At 35.7% G+C, this 14,552-nt stretch overlaps 1 protein-coding gene across 1 annotated transcript; it reads left to right on the forward strand.

Moving 5' to 3' along the window:
• The first annotated feature begins 3,724 nt into the window (after positions 1-3,724).
• LOC130734135 (serine/threonine-protein kinase CTR1-like) lies at positions 3,725-10,780 on the forward strand. The gene is made up of 16 exons (XM_057586461.1): positions 3,725-5,075; positions 5,157-5,458; positions 5,559-5,703; positions 5,805-5,920; positions 6,274-6,482; positions 7,057-7,149; positions 7,241-7,555; positions 7,645-7,685; positions 7,951-8,019; positions 8,218-8,318; positions 8,420-8,504; positions 8,580-8,678; positions 8,761-8,829; positions 9,361-9,492; positions 9,727-9,821; positions 10,344-10,780. The coding sequence occupies exons 1-16, from the start codon at positions 4,287-4,289 to the stop codon at positions 10,432-10,434; spliced, it is 2,751 nt and encodes a 916-aa protein (XP_057442444.1). The 5' UTR covers positions 3,725-4,286; the 3' UTR covers positions 10,435-10,780.
• Positions 10,781-14,552: the final 3,772 nt, after the last annotated feature.

The following is a 14,552-nucleotide window of genomic DNA, read 5'->3' on the forward strand; positions in this document are numbered from 1 at the left end:
TCATAATCATACGTACCACTTTGATTAGTTTATCGTTCTGCTTCTTCTTTAAGCAACTAGAAGTTAGTGGGTTATGCACACTTTTGAATGTATCTAAGTATATGTTTGTATATGGCCTTAACATTAACAATATATTAAAAAATGTTTATTCAACAAACTGCAAATGGCAACAACGACCGCTAAAAGCATCTCCAATATTAGATTTATAGTTCTTAATTTTTAACATTATTCATATAGACTCGTACTGCCACATGTGTTTAACTAACTTTTTGCAGATTTTGCTCCAACCGTGAGTTCTTAGTTCATATCACTATTCATTTGATCTCACTATACCATTATATTAATATTTTTATTTTCATATAATTTTGGTTTAAATTTAAATGTGAATTCAATACTTAAATTAAATATTAGTTGATGAATGAAAGAAAAAAAAAATTTTTTATGTTAAGAGCTCAAAAAGTAAATAAAACTCCTTAATATAAGAACTGGTTCTTATTTTTAAGAACTAATAACTCCACGTCAAACCGCTCCAATGGTTAAGAACTCAGTTCTTAGTTCTTAGCTTAGAAATAAGAATTAAGAATCTTGCATTGGATAAGCTCTAATTGAAACACGCGAATTGTGTCTACAAGTTATCTAAAAAAGCTTTTTTCTAACGCACAAACTATCACAAAATTTCATTTTATTTAGGAAGGGTTTTAAATTTCCGCTAAACGTTTTAATTTTCTTTACTCTTTTAGCGATTTGAGAACACTGTAAAAATCCCTCCACAAAATTGTGTGTTTACATAACCTTTTCTAAAATTGTTTTTTTATTTTTTGCATTTAGTGGTTAAAAATCGCTACAAACAAATGTGTCAGAAATGTCTCACACAAATCCGTTTGTCAAATTTTTAGGGACCTTAGAGTCATCACATCAAATTAAATGATCACTCTTAATAGTAAGAATCACGAACGCTGCAAACTGAATTACAAGCTTTTCAACCCCATCATGACAAACAAATCAAATTTATAACGAAATTGGCCCTTGGCCTAAATCGACTTTAATTGGGGACAGGCTTATGCACATATAAAATACACACTGTTTACCATGTTTTTCATATAGTTTTCCACCTTGATATTGCATTATACCAAGGTAGTCAAATCGAGATACGTATCGCTAGACCCTAATTCTGTGTCGCGTATCATATCGTAACGTGTATCGTAAGATACGGACACAAAAAAAATTAAGTCATAAATTAAATAATATACTAATATATCATATAAATATAGTTTAAAATAATCAAAGATCCAAGTCATAAGTAGAAAAATAGTCTCACAAAGTTCAAGTTCAACCTAATTCCAAGCCATAAGCCAGACTAAAGTACTAAACATCAATAAAATGACTAAAGAAGCAAGGCAAGGCAACTTGAAAGAAGGCAAACCAGGGGCAGCAAGAAGCAACTGTGAATAGAGGAACACCAAGCCAACAACCGTGAAACATAGGAACAGCAAAAGAGGGGCAGCCAGGCAAATAGAAGATAGGAAAATAATTTCGTGAAACAGAGGGCAAGGTAACGTGATACAGAGAAAGGGCTGCTGAAGTTGAACGTGAAACGGTGTAAGAATCAAAGAAAACATCACTTTTTAGGGTGGTTTACTAATTTTTAATGAAATTAAATGTCCACTCCCTAATTTCTAGGAGAGTAAGATGAAACAACATTTGAAAAACCGTTTTTTTTTTAAAGAAACTGTCTCGTGTTTGAATCGTGCGATTCCGCTCACGATACGATTCCAGCGATACTCATGCGATACGTGCGATACAGGTCACAATACGAACACAAAAGATACATTCATGGGATACGTATCGTTTGGTTGATTTTCGCACGATACTAACTACCATGCATTATACTTGTAGAACTCATGTGTTTTATGATATATTTGCAATAACAGGTCCAGGGGGGGGGCAAGAGAAAAATGGTGGAAAAACAGGTAAAAGGATGGCAAAAATAAACATTTGGTAAATTTAGCAAGTTGTCTAGTTTGAGCACTCGCCGTAGAATGTCATGTGCGAATTTATTAACCGTTGGATTAGGATAAATTTTGGATTTATTGTTCATAACTTTCAAATCTTCATTTGACTGGCAGGATCGTCAAGAAAATGTGTGTGATGGTAGAACGAACCTAAACAAGAAGCCACAACCGTGGAGGATATTGCCAAAGGTCATGGTTCTGATTTATAAATTAAGCACAATTGTGACTTTTAAGGGCCACACTCATGGAGGTTTCATAGCTCGTAAAACAACATCCAAACAGGTCCAAACACATTATATAAGGTTCATGTGCCATTAGAACTTTATAGAGACACATTCTAACTCGAGGAGGAAGACCATGAAGTGTCGTGGAGGCAAAGGAAAGAGGAAAACCACTTCGGAGGCAGATTGAAGACGGAGAACGCACCCTTCATTGGTTTATCTCTTCATGTTGTATCTAGGATGTTATCCATGATTAGGATTTCTATGTTTTTCATGTGTATATATAATGATTGATTAAATATCTTTCTCAAAGTTACGATGTAATTGATAATGTGAACTCTGTTGATATATTCTATTGTTTAGTTTTCTTTTTATAATTGGTATTTTTTATTTGCACTTATCTACGAAGTAACTAATCTTAATCTCTAGCGATGAATTCTCTCTTGCAGAGAGAGGTTGATTTAACTGAACTAGGAAGGAATCGAGTGTGGGTAGTAAATAAAGAATCACTATTGGTGGATATTTTAGGATTATAAGTAGTTTTATATGCCTTCAACTAGCCTATATTTAGATAATGAAATACCTCTTAGTCTTAAGGTAGATTCTACCTTTTAACCCATATTCAAGCAATCACGCCTGCATGATGGTTGTAGTTAGGTAGCGACATATATAGTTGGCACTTGAGAAGTATAGTTAGCTTTTATATAAATTATACGTAGAATATATAAATTGAGATCTAATAATGTACTAATCTTGAATCTACTCTCTCTTTGAACTTTTCTTATTTTAATTGCTTTATTTACTTTCTCGCACACACATTTAACCTTTTGATTGCCTAGACAATGAGTCTACTATTTTAAATAAAATATTTACTTAGTCCTTTGGGTACAATAAGTGTGACTTGCATTTCCTATATTACTTGAGCAATAAAAGTGCACTAATCACTCTATTTTGTATGTTACTATTTTAGTGTAACATAAGCCATCATTAGATTTAAGTGTAGCACAATTGAATTTCAATGCTTAGCGTCAGACTTTGAGTTGATTTAGACAAATAAGCACCCATTAGTATCCGCATCGGAACCGGCGCTAAATAAAGTATTTTCTATTAATGATATTTATATATTTTTAAATAAATTACATTAAATTAATATTATTTATTATATATAAATTTAGATAAGGTTAATTTTTTTGTTTTATGTAAGAACAACTATCTTGGAAGTATCTTAACAAAAATTTCTTGGAAGTAAGGTAACCTTTTTTCCTTTTCCTATACTGCTCTCAAGTAAACCCGCAGTTCCAGCAGCCGTTAATATACACACAGGTGCGCACAGTACACCCGCATCACTTACATGTCGCAAAACGATTGGCAGTTATTATACGTGTCACCTTATCACGATTGCGCGCACTGACCCCTTAAGCGCACGTTAGCATGCAAACTGAACATTTTTTTATCCAATGCCCATGACCCCTCAACTTTCATTGCATCGTCTTTCTTCTGCATAAAATACTACAGCGTCGATCGTCACTCACAACCAACCAAAACACTCAACCACCAGAGCTGCATACAACACAAAAACTTAGACCCATTCTCATCCTCATTTTCATTCACACCGTCTTCACTCACACACACTTTCTCTCTCCCACTTACTCTTCCACCGCCTCACAAACGCGATTCCTTCAATCAAATCAGTGTTTATTAGATTCAGCTTATTAGTTTCAAAAACACCACCACCACCTTAGCTTCCTCTGAAAAATCGTGGACGCACATGCTAGATTCAAACGCGAGTTTGTAAGTGTAATTAATTTTCTGCGTTTGTTTCATATCAGAATCAGAAACTGCTCGACGGTGGTGACGGAAGTTATTGTTACGAAAAATAAACGTCGGTGGTGAAGAAGAAGGAGGAAACTGGTGGTTGATTGATTCATTCACACGTGAGTGAGTGCGATTTGCGAGCGTGTAGTGTCATATCTTCTGTGCTGGTTAGAGTGAAAAAGGAGAAAAAACGGTTAGAGAGATCACGTTGATTGGGTGAACACGAGAAAGAAAAGAAATGCCTCACAGAGCTACTTACATTTTCCCAAGGCAGTTTCCGGAGCGAGGGTTGAATGAATCTCAAAAGAAGATATTAGATCACGAGAAGCAAAAAGTCGTTGGCACCGTCAAATCATCAGATACGACTTTTGGGGTTGAAAACGACGTCGCCGCACCGAAAAGCTCTCGACACGAGTTGTCGAGAGCTTCTAAAGCTGACGGCGACGTCCTTTTCTCCCAAAGGGCTGCGGCGGTGTCTGACCTCTTCAACACCGTCCGAGGCAAGCATAAACAGGTTGAGGCCTTCTGCGAGTCTCTTCTCCGGGACAACAAAAGTAGTAACCGCCACCACCACCACCACCGGCCGGGACACCGCCTCAAGCTCCACCGTAACCGCCATGATGTTGACGACGGTGAAGCTCTTCTCCCGCCGCCGGTTCCGGTTAAGGATTCCGTTGACCGGCAGGTCTCGCTGCCGCGGCTTTCCAGCGGGAGTAGCTTGTTCACTCTGGATGATGGCACGGCCACCTTTTCCAGCGATGTCACCAAGGATGATACCACGTCGTCGTTTCGAGTCATCTCCGCCGCCACCGCCGCCGCGGAAGAAGCGAGAAATCAGGAACAACAGAAAGAAGAAAAAAAACGCGAGAATGAAGGTTACGCGCTGAAGAACAAAGAGAGCTACAATCTGCAAATGGCGTTTGCGAAGAGGCTCACATTCTTAGCCACCCTCGCCTCCGAGCCGGTGCTCACTCTCGACGCCGGGCTCGAAACGTGTGACGTTGAATCGGTTTCGCGTCGTTTGTGGGTACGATCACTGAACCAAACATGGAGAAAGAAAACGACATTGCTTGATTTCTTCTGAGACTGTTTGCGTTTTGCTTTTCAGGTGACGGGGTGCTTGTCCTACACTGACAAGATTTCTGACGGTTTCTACAACATTTTGGGGCTGAATCCTTACTTGTGGTTGATGTGCAATGATGTGGAGGAAGAAGGGAAGTGCTTACCAACTCTGATGGCGCTTAAGGCGGTTGAACCGAGTGAGAGTTCGATTGAGGTGGTTCTTATTGATAGACGTGAGGATTCTCGGCTTCAGGAGATTCATGATAAAGCTGAACAGTTGTACTCAGCTTCTGAGAATGCATTGGTGCTGGTGGAGCAGCTGGGAAAACTTGTTGCTATTTGTCTGGGGTAAGATAAGATCAAGATCAATATCAATAGCATGTTTTTTGTTTGTTTGTTTGTTTAATTGATTGATTGATTTGTTTGTTTGGTGTTTGAATGCGTGAAGGGGTTCATTTCCGGTGGAGCAAGGAGATCTGCAGAAGCAGTGGAAGTTGGTTAGTCAGAGGTTGAAGAACTTTCACCACTGTGTTGTGCTTCCAATTGGTAATGTATCTGCGGGAATATGTAGGCATCGCGCGATTCTCTTCAAGGTGAATGATTTGTTCATTTTTTGTTGTTATCAATTATTTAGATGCCTTAAGTGGAGGGTGAATTAATATGTTGCCTTTGTTGTTTTGTTTTGAGGATGCAGAGATTGGCGGATTATATAGGTTTGCCGTGTCGCATTGCTCGAGGTTGCAGGTACTGCGCTACGGATCATAGATCATCTATCCTTGTCAAGATTAAAGATGACAGACAGCTCTCAAGGTTAGTGCAATGGCTACCCTTGCAGCTCCTGTGTATGTCCTTTGAGTTTTGATAGTATATGAAACCAATCATGTCTCAAACCAAGTTCATGTACTCTAATGTTAATACATCTGGGGTTTTGGTCATCTAAGTTTTCTGGGCCTTTGATAATCTTCACCATGGATAAGTTGTATGAGTGGTATTAGTATAACTATATCTCTTTGTTTGGATTGCTCATATCAGGATAGTAGTGTGCAGCTGCTAACTTATTTAACATTGTATAGTTTACTGTGGTAGTTCTGTAAATTACTTCATCATGAAGCCATATTTGCGCTAAGTTCCTTGTTATGTGCTATAATTTCTTTTTTAAACAGGGAATATGTTGTTGATCTGGTTGGGGAACCAGGAAACATCACCGGGCCAGATTCCTCAATTAACGGAGCATATGCATCTTCGATACCTTCCCCATTTCAAATTTCTCATTTGAGAGAATCTCAATCACCGTATGTGGATGGTGCAGCTTCTTCTCAATCTATAAGTTTAAACCACAGTTCTGTTATTCCTGAAAGTAGCCTATATTCAGGTATCTTGTGCTTTATATATCTGGGAATTTGGTCCATTGTTTAGAGCTATTTCTATTTTAAGTTCAGAATCTATATAGCCTTGATACATTCATGGTCATTCAGTTGCATATCAGTTAAACCTCACTTGTAGAATAGCATAAATAGTTTTACCAGGTCGGTTCTTTAGTATGAGTGGTATATCACAAAAAATGGCCAATTGATTTGCGAAACGGTGCAAATTGCACAAAGTAAATTAAGCTATTTTACATCATCAAGCAAGTATGAGCCACATGCTTCAAATTTCATTGCCTAAAAATTTTAAGATCTACCTACACCTATTTCAAACACATTTAAACTTTCTTTTGCTTTTTCCCACGCGGCCGAATCCTAAGTTTTTATGATACATGCATTTAAAGGTGCTTTGGCCTTTTTCTGTCCGAGCTTCTGGAACGTAGTTGGTTGCGAAATTCAAGATTGACACCTATTGAGGACAGGGAATTGTATGCTCGAATAGTTCTGTTTTTGTAAATCTTAATTTTGCAGAGATCATTCCTATTTTCACGTTGTTCTTAGTTGTTTCTCAATCTCTCACAGGTTGCGTACAGGGAAGTCAGCAAGCTAACGAAAGTGATTCACTCAAAATTAACAATGGTTCCATTTATGCTTCAGTTGATCAAACTTTTAGAGGTACAGAACCACTTCTAGTTCTTTTTGGTTTGAAAGGGAATGGCAACAAATGTGACTTTAGGCTTATTAATCTTTCCTCTTATTTATGAAGGTGTTTCTGAAGCTTTTATTCCAACTTATGAAGCATCATTACATGAATATCCTAGGCTTGGTACAGATTTAGTTATAGAACAAGAAACTTCCAACAATAAGCTCATTGTAAAGGGAAACTTTGCAGTAAAAAGTAACTTAAATGATTCTGTGCTGAGCTCATCCAGGGAGTCAGAACAGGAACAGGTTAACAATAGACTTGAAAACCACGGTGTTGGGAATATCCCAAGATACTTGAATATTGAACCATCACTTGCAATGGACTGGCTTGAGATATCATGGGATGATTTACGAATTAAAGAGCGTATTGGTGCTGGTAAATTTTCTGCTTCCCCTGGTTCTTCTTTTCAAAGGAACCCAAGAGATATGGTGACTCTAAATGTGGATGCTCTTTTCTCTATGCAGGATCATTTGGGACAGTGTATCGCGCTGAATGGCATGGATCAGTAAGTATTCTATCATGCTGATATTTGCTGCATTCTGTGCACATTTAAGTTTATTACTGTTGCATTATAATGCTTTCAGTATCTACGTTTCTTAAGCCTATTGTATTGATGTCATATAGCTGCCAAGATGACTTGATTATATTTTATCATTGACGCATTTTGTATTAGCTCCTTGAAGGCTTGAATGCATATTTTGGATACAGCTTATTACTATTTTTTATTCTTAACCATTTTGGTGCATTTATCCATTGTTTTAAAAATGCAGGATGTTGCTGTGAAGGTTTTGACGGTTCAGAATTTCCATGATGATCAGTTGAAAGAGTTCCTTAGAGAGGTTAGTAATCTTCATAAAATGGATTACACAAACTACCAATGTGCCTATTTTCGCAAATTACACACAGCTGATCATCAATTATTCTCATTAGGAAGTTCCCTTCTCTGTTCCCTTCTCTGTAAGGACAAAATGATTCCCTTCGCTGTAGGGATAAAATGAAGCAAGTTAATATTGAAGTTGTTATTTCCATTGCTTCAGGTTTCCATAATGAAACGTGTCCGCCATCCAAATGTGGTGCTCTTCATGGGTGCGGTTACAAAACATCCCCACCTATCTATAGTGACAGAGTATTTACCTAGGTAAGACATCCAAATTTGTCATAGTTAACTGTATTATTGAATTCAGATGCATAAGGATTTTGAGTGTCTAACTGTTATTGGTTCTTGTGCATTTTTGACAGAGGTAGTTTATTCCGCCTGATACATAGGCCAGCATCTGGTGAAATTATGGATCCAAGAAGAAGATTACGGATGGCTTTAGACGTGGTTTGTACCAGATAATATTGTTTTGTCAAATCAGTGAATTATATTCTGGATAGTGTTTAATTGGTTTGGTTGCAGGCCAAAGGGATCAATTATCTCCATAATCTGAAGCCTCCTATTGTACACTGGGATCTCAAATCCCCAAACCTGTTAGTAGATAAAAATTGGACTGTGAAGGTACCATTAAACTGATAAGAGCAGTTGAAATTTTTAAAAATTGTTTGCCAGTATATGATTTTTCTCCCCATTTCATGATCAGGTGTGCGATTTTGGACTGTCCAGATTTAAGGCAAACACTTTCTTATCATCAAAATCCGTTGCTGGAACGGTAAGTCTCTTGCACTCAGGTTATGTGCATAAGAAAAATCATATAAACTTTCTAGGGTTCCAGTTCTCTGCTTCCAATTAATTCTCTGACTGGTTCACAGTCCAGTGCTTCGGCTTCCAACCAAAGTTCAGCAAATTTCCCTGTACATGTGTGAACCTTGATTCTAGTAGAGAAGTTCTGTTACTTTTTATTAACCTTCCCCAGTCAAGTTGCCATTAAAATCAAATGATATGATCATGTTTTAGATAGACGATTGATTACCGTTCAAATTGGTTTTATGATTGTAAATTGTTTGATTTAAACTGTTAGTTTGGTTTGGTCGTTTGGGTGGGAAATCTGTCTTTTTCCCCGGTTTAAGGGAGAAAACTTGTATCATTTATATCATCTGGTATAGTAGATACTTCATGTTGGTGAGATGAAGAGGCAAATTTGTTTTAATTGAAATGGTCATTCAATTAATATTTTGCAGGATTTTCACTTCGCTGTACCTCACCTTCAATAAGTGAATAACTCTCTTAATTTTATTTTCAGCCTGAGTGGATGGCTCCAGAATTTCTTCGTGGAGAACCAACAAATGAGAAGTCTGATGTTTTCAGTTATGGAGTTATCCTTTGGGAACTCGTGACCCTGCAACAACCATGGAGTGGACTTAGCCATGCCCAGGTAAATTTATTTTATATTTAAGGTCTGAATTTCAGGTGCTTAAACTTGATATATTTACTTGATGTGTTCATTATGGTAATAAGTATCATTTTCAAGAAATTGTCAATTTAATAAGACATACAATGGAGAGAGGTATAAATGTGAACTTGCATGTTTCAAAGAAGTGCATGGCAAAATGAAATCTGCGAAGTTTACATGTGAATTTAATACGATGATCTTCATTTGTGCTCTCAGGTGGTAGGAGCAGTTGCTTTCCAGAATAGGAGGCTTGCCATCCCTCCAAACATCTCCCCAGTGTTGGCCTCCCTCATGGAATCTTGTTGGGCTGAGTAAGTGTTTGTCATGTCATATTTTCTAGTAATTTTCAATATGATTAATACAAATGATCCATTGATCCTTTTGGTCCCAATTGTTTGCAAAGCCTATGTGTACTCCTGGCAACGTGGTGAGAATTTAGGTACCATATGTATAAGTCTTTATATATCTAGTGGCACTAAAAGATGATTGTAAGGATTGGTTGGGCCAATTTGTGTTCTGCACCTGGTGTTATTTTCGATTGTTAGTTGATCGAATTCCATTTTGAAATATCTAGTATTGGATTAGTAAAATCGAAGGCCAGCATTTAACAATTTGCTGTCACTGATTTCATATTGATTTTAGCAGTTTTTGCTTCTGATCTAAACTGCTAAAATGACTATTTGACGACATGTCATACTAATTTCACCTACAGAGAACCTTATACTCAATAAGGAAGAAACAATCATAATTCATGTTTTATTCCCCTTGTTTATTGCATCCTTCTGTACATGTAGCAATGATTTCTTCCTGATACTTGCTCTGTTTTTTGGCAGTGACCCAGCTGATCGCCCATCTTTTGCTAAAATAGTTGAGTCGCTAAAGAAGCTGCTGAAGTCACCAGCGGACGCTTTGAAAATGGGTTGAACATAAGGAGTATGCTATCCATGACCTGTGATTTTTTGTAGCTGAAATTTGTTGTTTCCCTCGTATGAAAATTAATGTTATATTAATAACCTTAATTACCCTTGTTTGTCATATTCTCATATTGGTCGAACCCTTTGGTTTTTGCAACTGTATATCGGTTGTTTCAGGCTAACCCATTTCACAAGGGAAATTGAAGCCATCTAGTCTGGTAACTTAAAAGAGGGGTTAATAGGTGCTGTCTGTAATCCTGGATTGCTGAAAAGTGTACAAACTGATAATAGCTCAAGTTCTTCAATTCTGTAGCTTGAGATTTATAGAAAATTCAAGCACCCAATCTGCTTTATGACTTGATATGCCTCAAAGATATAATTTTTTGGATTATGTAGTAGTGATGATTTTTGATACTGCAAATATGTAGTAATGATTTTCGATAAAACATGAACCTGATGTCGTTGACACTTTATCTAGCATGCTAACGAAGATTGCTGAATAGTTCTCTGCACAATCTATCTATAAACACTACAAAGGGATAACTTTCTTGCTACTGTTCACTAAGAGAGATTTATAACATGTGTGTTGCAGTGTTGGTGCACCATAAGGTCATGATTTGGGGTACTTTTTCGCCCTTTACATTGTTTTTCCTATTACAGATATACTTTTCATAGTTTGTTTATGTAAAAATTGTACCTTTTTGTCAGCTTTCTTGCGTTTGCAAATTGTAGTCATTAGGTAGAAAAAAATCTTTAATTTTTATTATTTAATTCTGAGTAGGAAAAGATTGCATATTAAATTTGTTTATGATATAATTTGGGTTAAGTAATAGCTCATTAGGGAACAGAGTTGTAAAACAAATTATTATTTAAACAAGTAATTTTTGTTTGATAATCGAGTCATTTGTTTACAGGAGGAAATTAAATACATTTAGTCAAATTTTAAAAATAATTAATAGTTATAATTAGGTAATTAAATTCATAAGTTTAGGTTTGGAATAAGATTTAAAATAGGGTTAAGTCTTATTCTATTGTTCAAAACACGATCCAAATTAGGTTTCCCCTTTTCTTATCTTCCGTAAAAAAAATCAATTCCTTTGTTCTTCACCCTTGTCTTCAATTCGAATTATGTATTGTTTTTTCGGATAGTATTCATCGATTGCCATGGAAATCACTCCTCGTGAGGTGTGGTGGTACATAATTTGTTTTGATTTTGATTATCGAAATTTGTTTTATCAGTCATCGATTATCATGGAGATGACTCATTATGTTATTAGATATTTCAATTTACAGATTATATTGGGTTTTAATTTAATTTGGGTCTTTATGTTTTTATTTCTAAACTTTTTCCTTATATATGAATTATTATATATAATTAATAGTTAACGCTTTGTAATAACAAAATGAAGTAAATTCATTTTTTAGTGAATAACAATTTTAATAATAAATAGTCAAACCATTTAAAAAAATTATATTCATATTTAGTTCATTTAACACAAAAGAAGCAATATTTGTTGAAATAGTTATGCATTGTGTAACAATGTTTTAATTTAATGTGTGTGCATAATTACTATCAGTTTTCTTTATAAAATCACTCAATTCAGTTTTAACTCACTAGCGGTAGGAGGTATCTTATATGTTGTACTGTTTATTCATATATGGAAATGAACAATTAGATGTTAAAAAATATAAACATTAGATGAAATATAATATACTGAGAATTAAAGTTACTTATATAATAATCAATGCATTACAATTATTAATCAATTATAAACCATTTTTGATACATCGGAAAACAACTAAATATAAAATATAATCTAATACATATTTTTTTATTAAAATAATTGCGACTGTGCATCGCACAGGTAATTATCTAGTGTTAAAACAAGATGCCTTAAAAAAGAGGAATAAAGTTTCATTTACCATTCATTGAGAAAGTGGAGATAAATTGGAAGAAAAGAGGTAAAGTAAATGAGAGATGTGATATGTGATATGTAATATTTATATATTATAAAAGAGAATTATTATAATAGAGACTTCACTGATGTGTCATTATCAAAATCAATCTGCACTCAGAATAGTTCTCCAGACAAAAATCTAGCGTGTCGCGCTCCCAGCTTCTCTCAATCAAAATCTGATGTGTCACATCTCCTTCCTCCTAAGTAGGTGTACTCCACTCGCCTTCTTCTCTCTCTTACTAACTTCTTCTGTGTGTTTTCTCTCGCACTATCTTCCCTCATTAAACCGCCCTACATTGTTCTTTCTGCTTTTTCTTTTAGAATTTTTGAATTTGAAATTCAAATTTTTTCTATTTCCTATGTGCAAGTCATTATTGCCTCCACTATGCATAACATTTATTGGGAACTTGCACCACTTTCAAGTTTCATCAGCTCTACCTTCCACAACGACATTGTCATTTGCTCCAATTGTCACTCTCTGTTGCATTCGCCAAAATCCGCTGGAAGGTAGAGCTTGTGAAACTTGAAAGTGGTGTAGGTTCATAATGACAGTATACATGGTGGAAGAAATAATGGTCTGCACATGGAAACATAAAGAAATTTGAATTGAATTTCAAATTCATAAATTCTGAAAGTAGAAGCTGAAAGAAAAATGTAGGCCTGCTTATTGTTTAATGAGGGAAGATAGTGGGGGAGAGAAAACAAAGGGGAGAAGTTAGTGGGAGAGAGAAGAAGGTGAAGTATACAACTATTTAGGAAGGAGAGTGCGACACATTAGATTTTGGCTGTGAGAGAACGTGACACGCTAGGTGTTTTTAGTGTGATAGCTATTCTGGAAGCAAATTGATTTTGGTAATGACTCATAAGCAAAGTCTCTTTCATAGTGATTCTCTTTTATAAAATATATAGATGTGGATGTGACCCATTAGACTTTTGGTTGGGAGAACTATTCTAGAAGTAGATTGATTCTGGTAATAACACAATAGCAAAGTCTCTCTCATAATGATTTTCTTTTGTAAAACATATAGATATAGATGCTCTAATGAGCACTGATCAAACGTAGTGAAGAACAAATTGTATGGTAAGAACTTAGAAGAAATAGTGATTTTAAATACCAGAATAAACTAAAGAACTTGAAGTGAAAACTACAAGAAACAGACGTATAAGAAAAAGTAGAATTGAATGTACAAAATATTTAGGATTAAATCGAAGGCCAATATCTAGAACTAGTTCAAGCACGACTTTGCAAGATCAACTCGAAGGATAGCTCAAGATAGAGCAAAGCCTCAAGTCTTCTAGATCAAGTTAAGTCTCAAGCTTCCAAATCTACTCGAATCACTTCAACCAAGTCCATTAACGGAGGTTTATAACATCCATAAAGGGAGAAGCACTTGCCCATATCCAAAAGCAGTTACCCATGTTTGAGAGCTTCATGGTGATGTCTTCTTATTTTGGTCATCAAGCTTCATGGTGATGTCAAGTAGGATTCAAGTCGCAGTTTTTTACTTTAACTCAATAAATAGTGTTTGTAATTCGAAACTAGGGTTGTACATCTAATTACTAAAAAAAACAATGAACTTCAGTAAACTTTATGCTAAATTTTAGTGCTAATGTGCGGACTAACTTAGCGTAAACATTGCTCAATTTTTTTGCAAGAAAAAAGTATTTTCAATGATCTCCTCCTTTAGTAGCTTTGATTTGTCTTTTGTTCATCGTTCCGATAATTTGGTAGCTGATTTCTTAGCTAAGAACTCCTCAAAAATTTCCAACGCTGTTTGGATTGAGGAGGTTCTGTCAGATTTAGTTCCTTTGGTAACTTCGGATGTATTAGCCTCTATGACTCTTTGATTTTAATATATTACCCACTTTCAAAAAAAAATGTCTAAATCGTTGCATCCCGTGAGAGAGAATTCTAATTAAAAAATTTCCACTTTTACTTTGTTTTTTATTTTGGTAGAAATCTCATACATTAAATGTCGAAATCTATACATTATAATTTTTCCACTCTTTTCTTTTGTTTTGGTGTTTCCCGTGAAAAGCTAAAACATATGTTGGGTTTTTTGAGAATAGGACTTGGAGCTGGGCAAGTAGGTATACTACAACTACTTGGGCCTATACAAGTAGTAAAAATTTAATTTTTATGGGGGCTTAGGCATGGGCTTGAATGGCC

This window comes from Lotus japonicus, chromosome 1 (genome assembly GCF_012489685.1).
Source record: "Lotus japonicus ecotype B-129 chromosome 1, LjGifu_v1.2".
Lineage (NCBI taxonomy): Eukaryota > Viridiplantae > Streptophyta > Magnoliopsida > Fabales > Fabaceae > Lotus > Lotus japonicus.

Bases quoted from the DNA above. Each gene is read 5' to 3' on its own strand.
- LOC130734135 (XM_057586461.1), top strand. From the start codon at position 4,287: ATGCCTCACAGAGCTACTTACATTTTCCCAAGGCAGTTTCCGGAGCGA. The intron at 5,459-5,558 runs GTAAGATAAGAT...GAATGCGTGAAG, and splicing joins CTTGTTGCTATTTGTCTGGG to GGGTTCATTTCCGGTGGAGC. The intron at 8,679-8,760 runs GTACCATTAAAC...TTTCATGATCAG, and splicing joins ATAAAAATTGGACTGTGAAG to GTGTGCGATTTTGGACTGTC.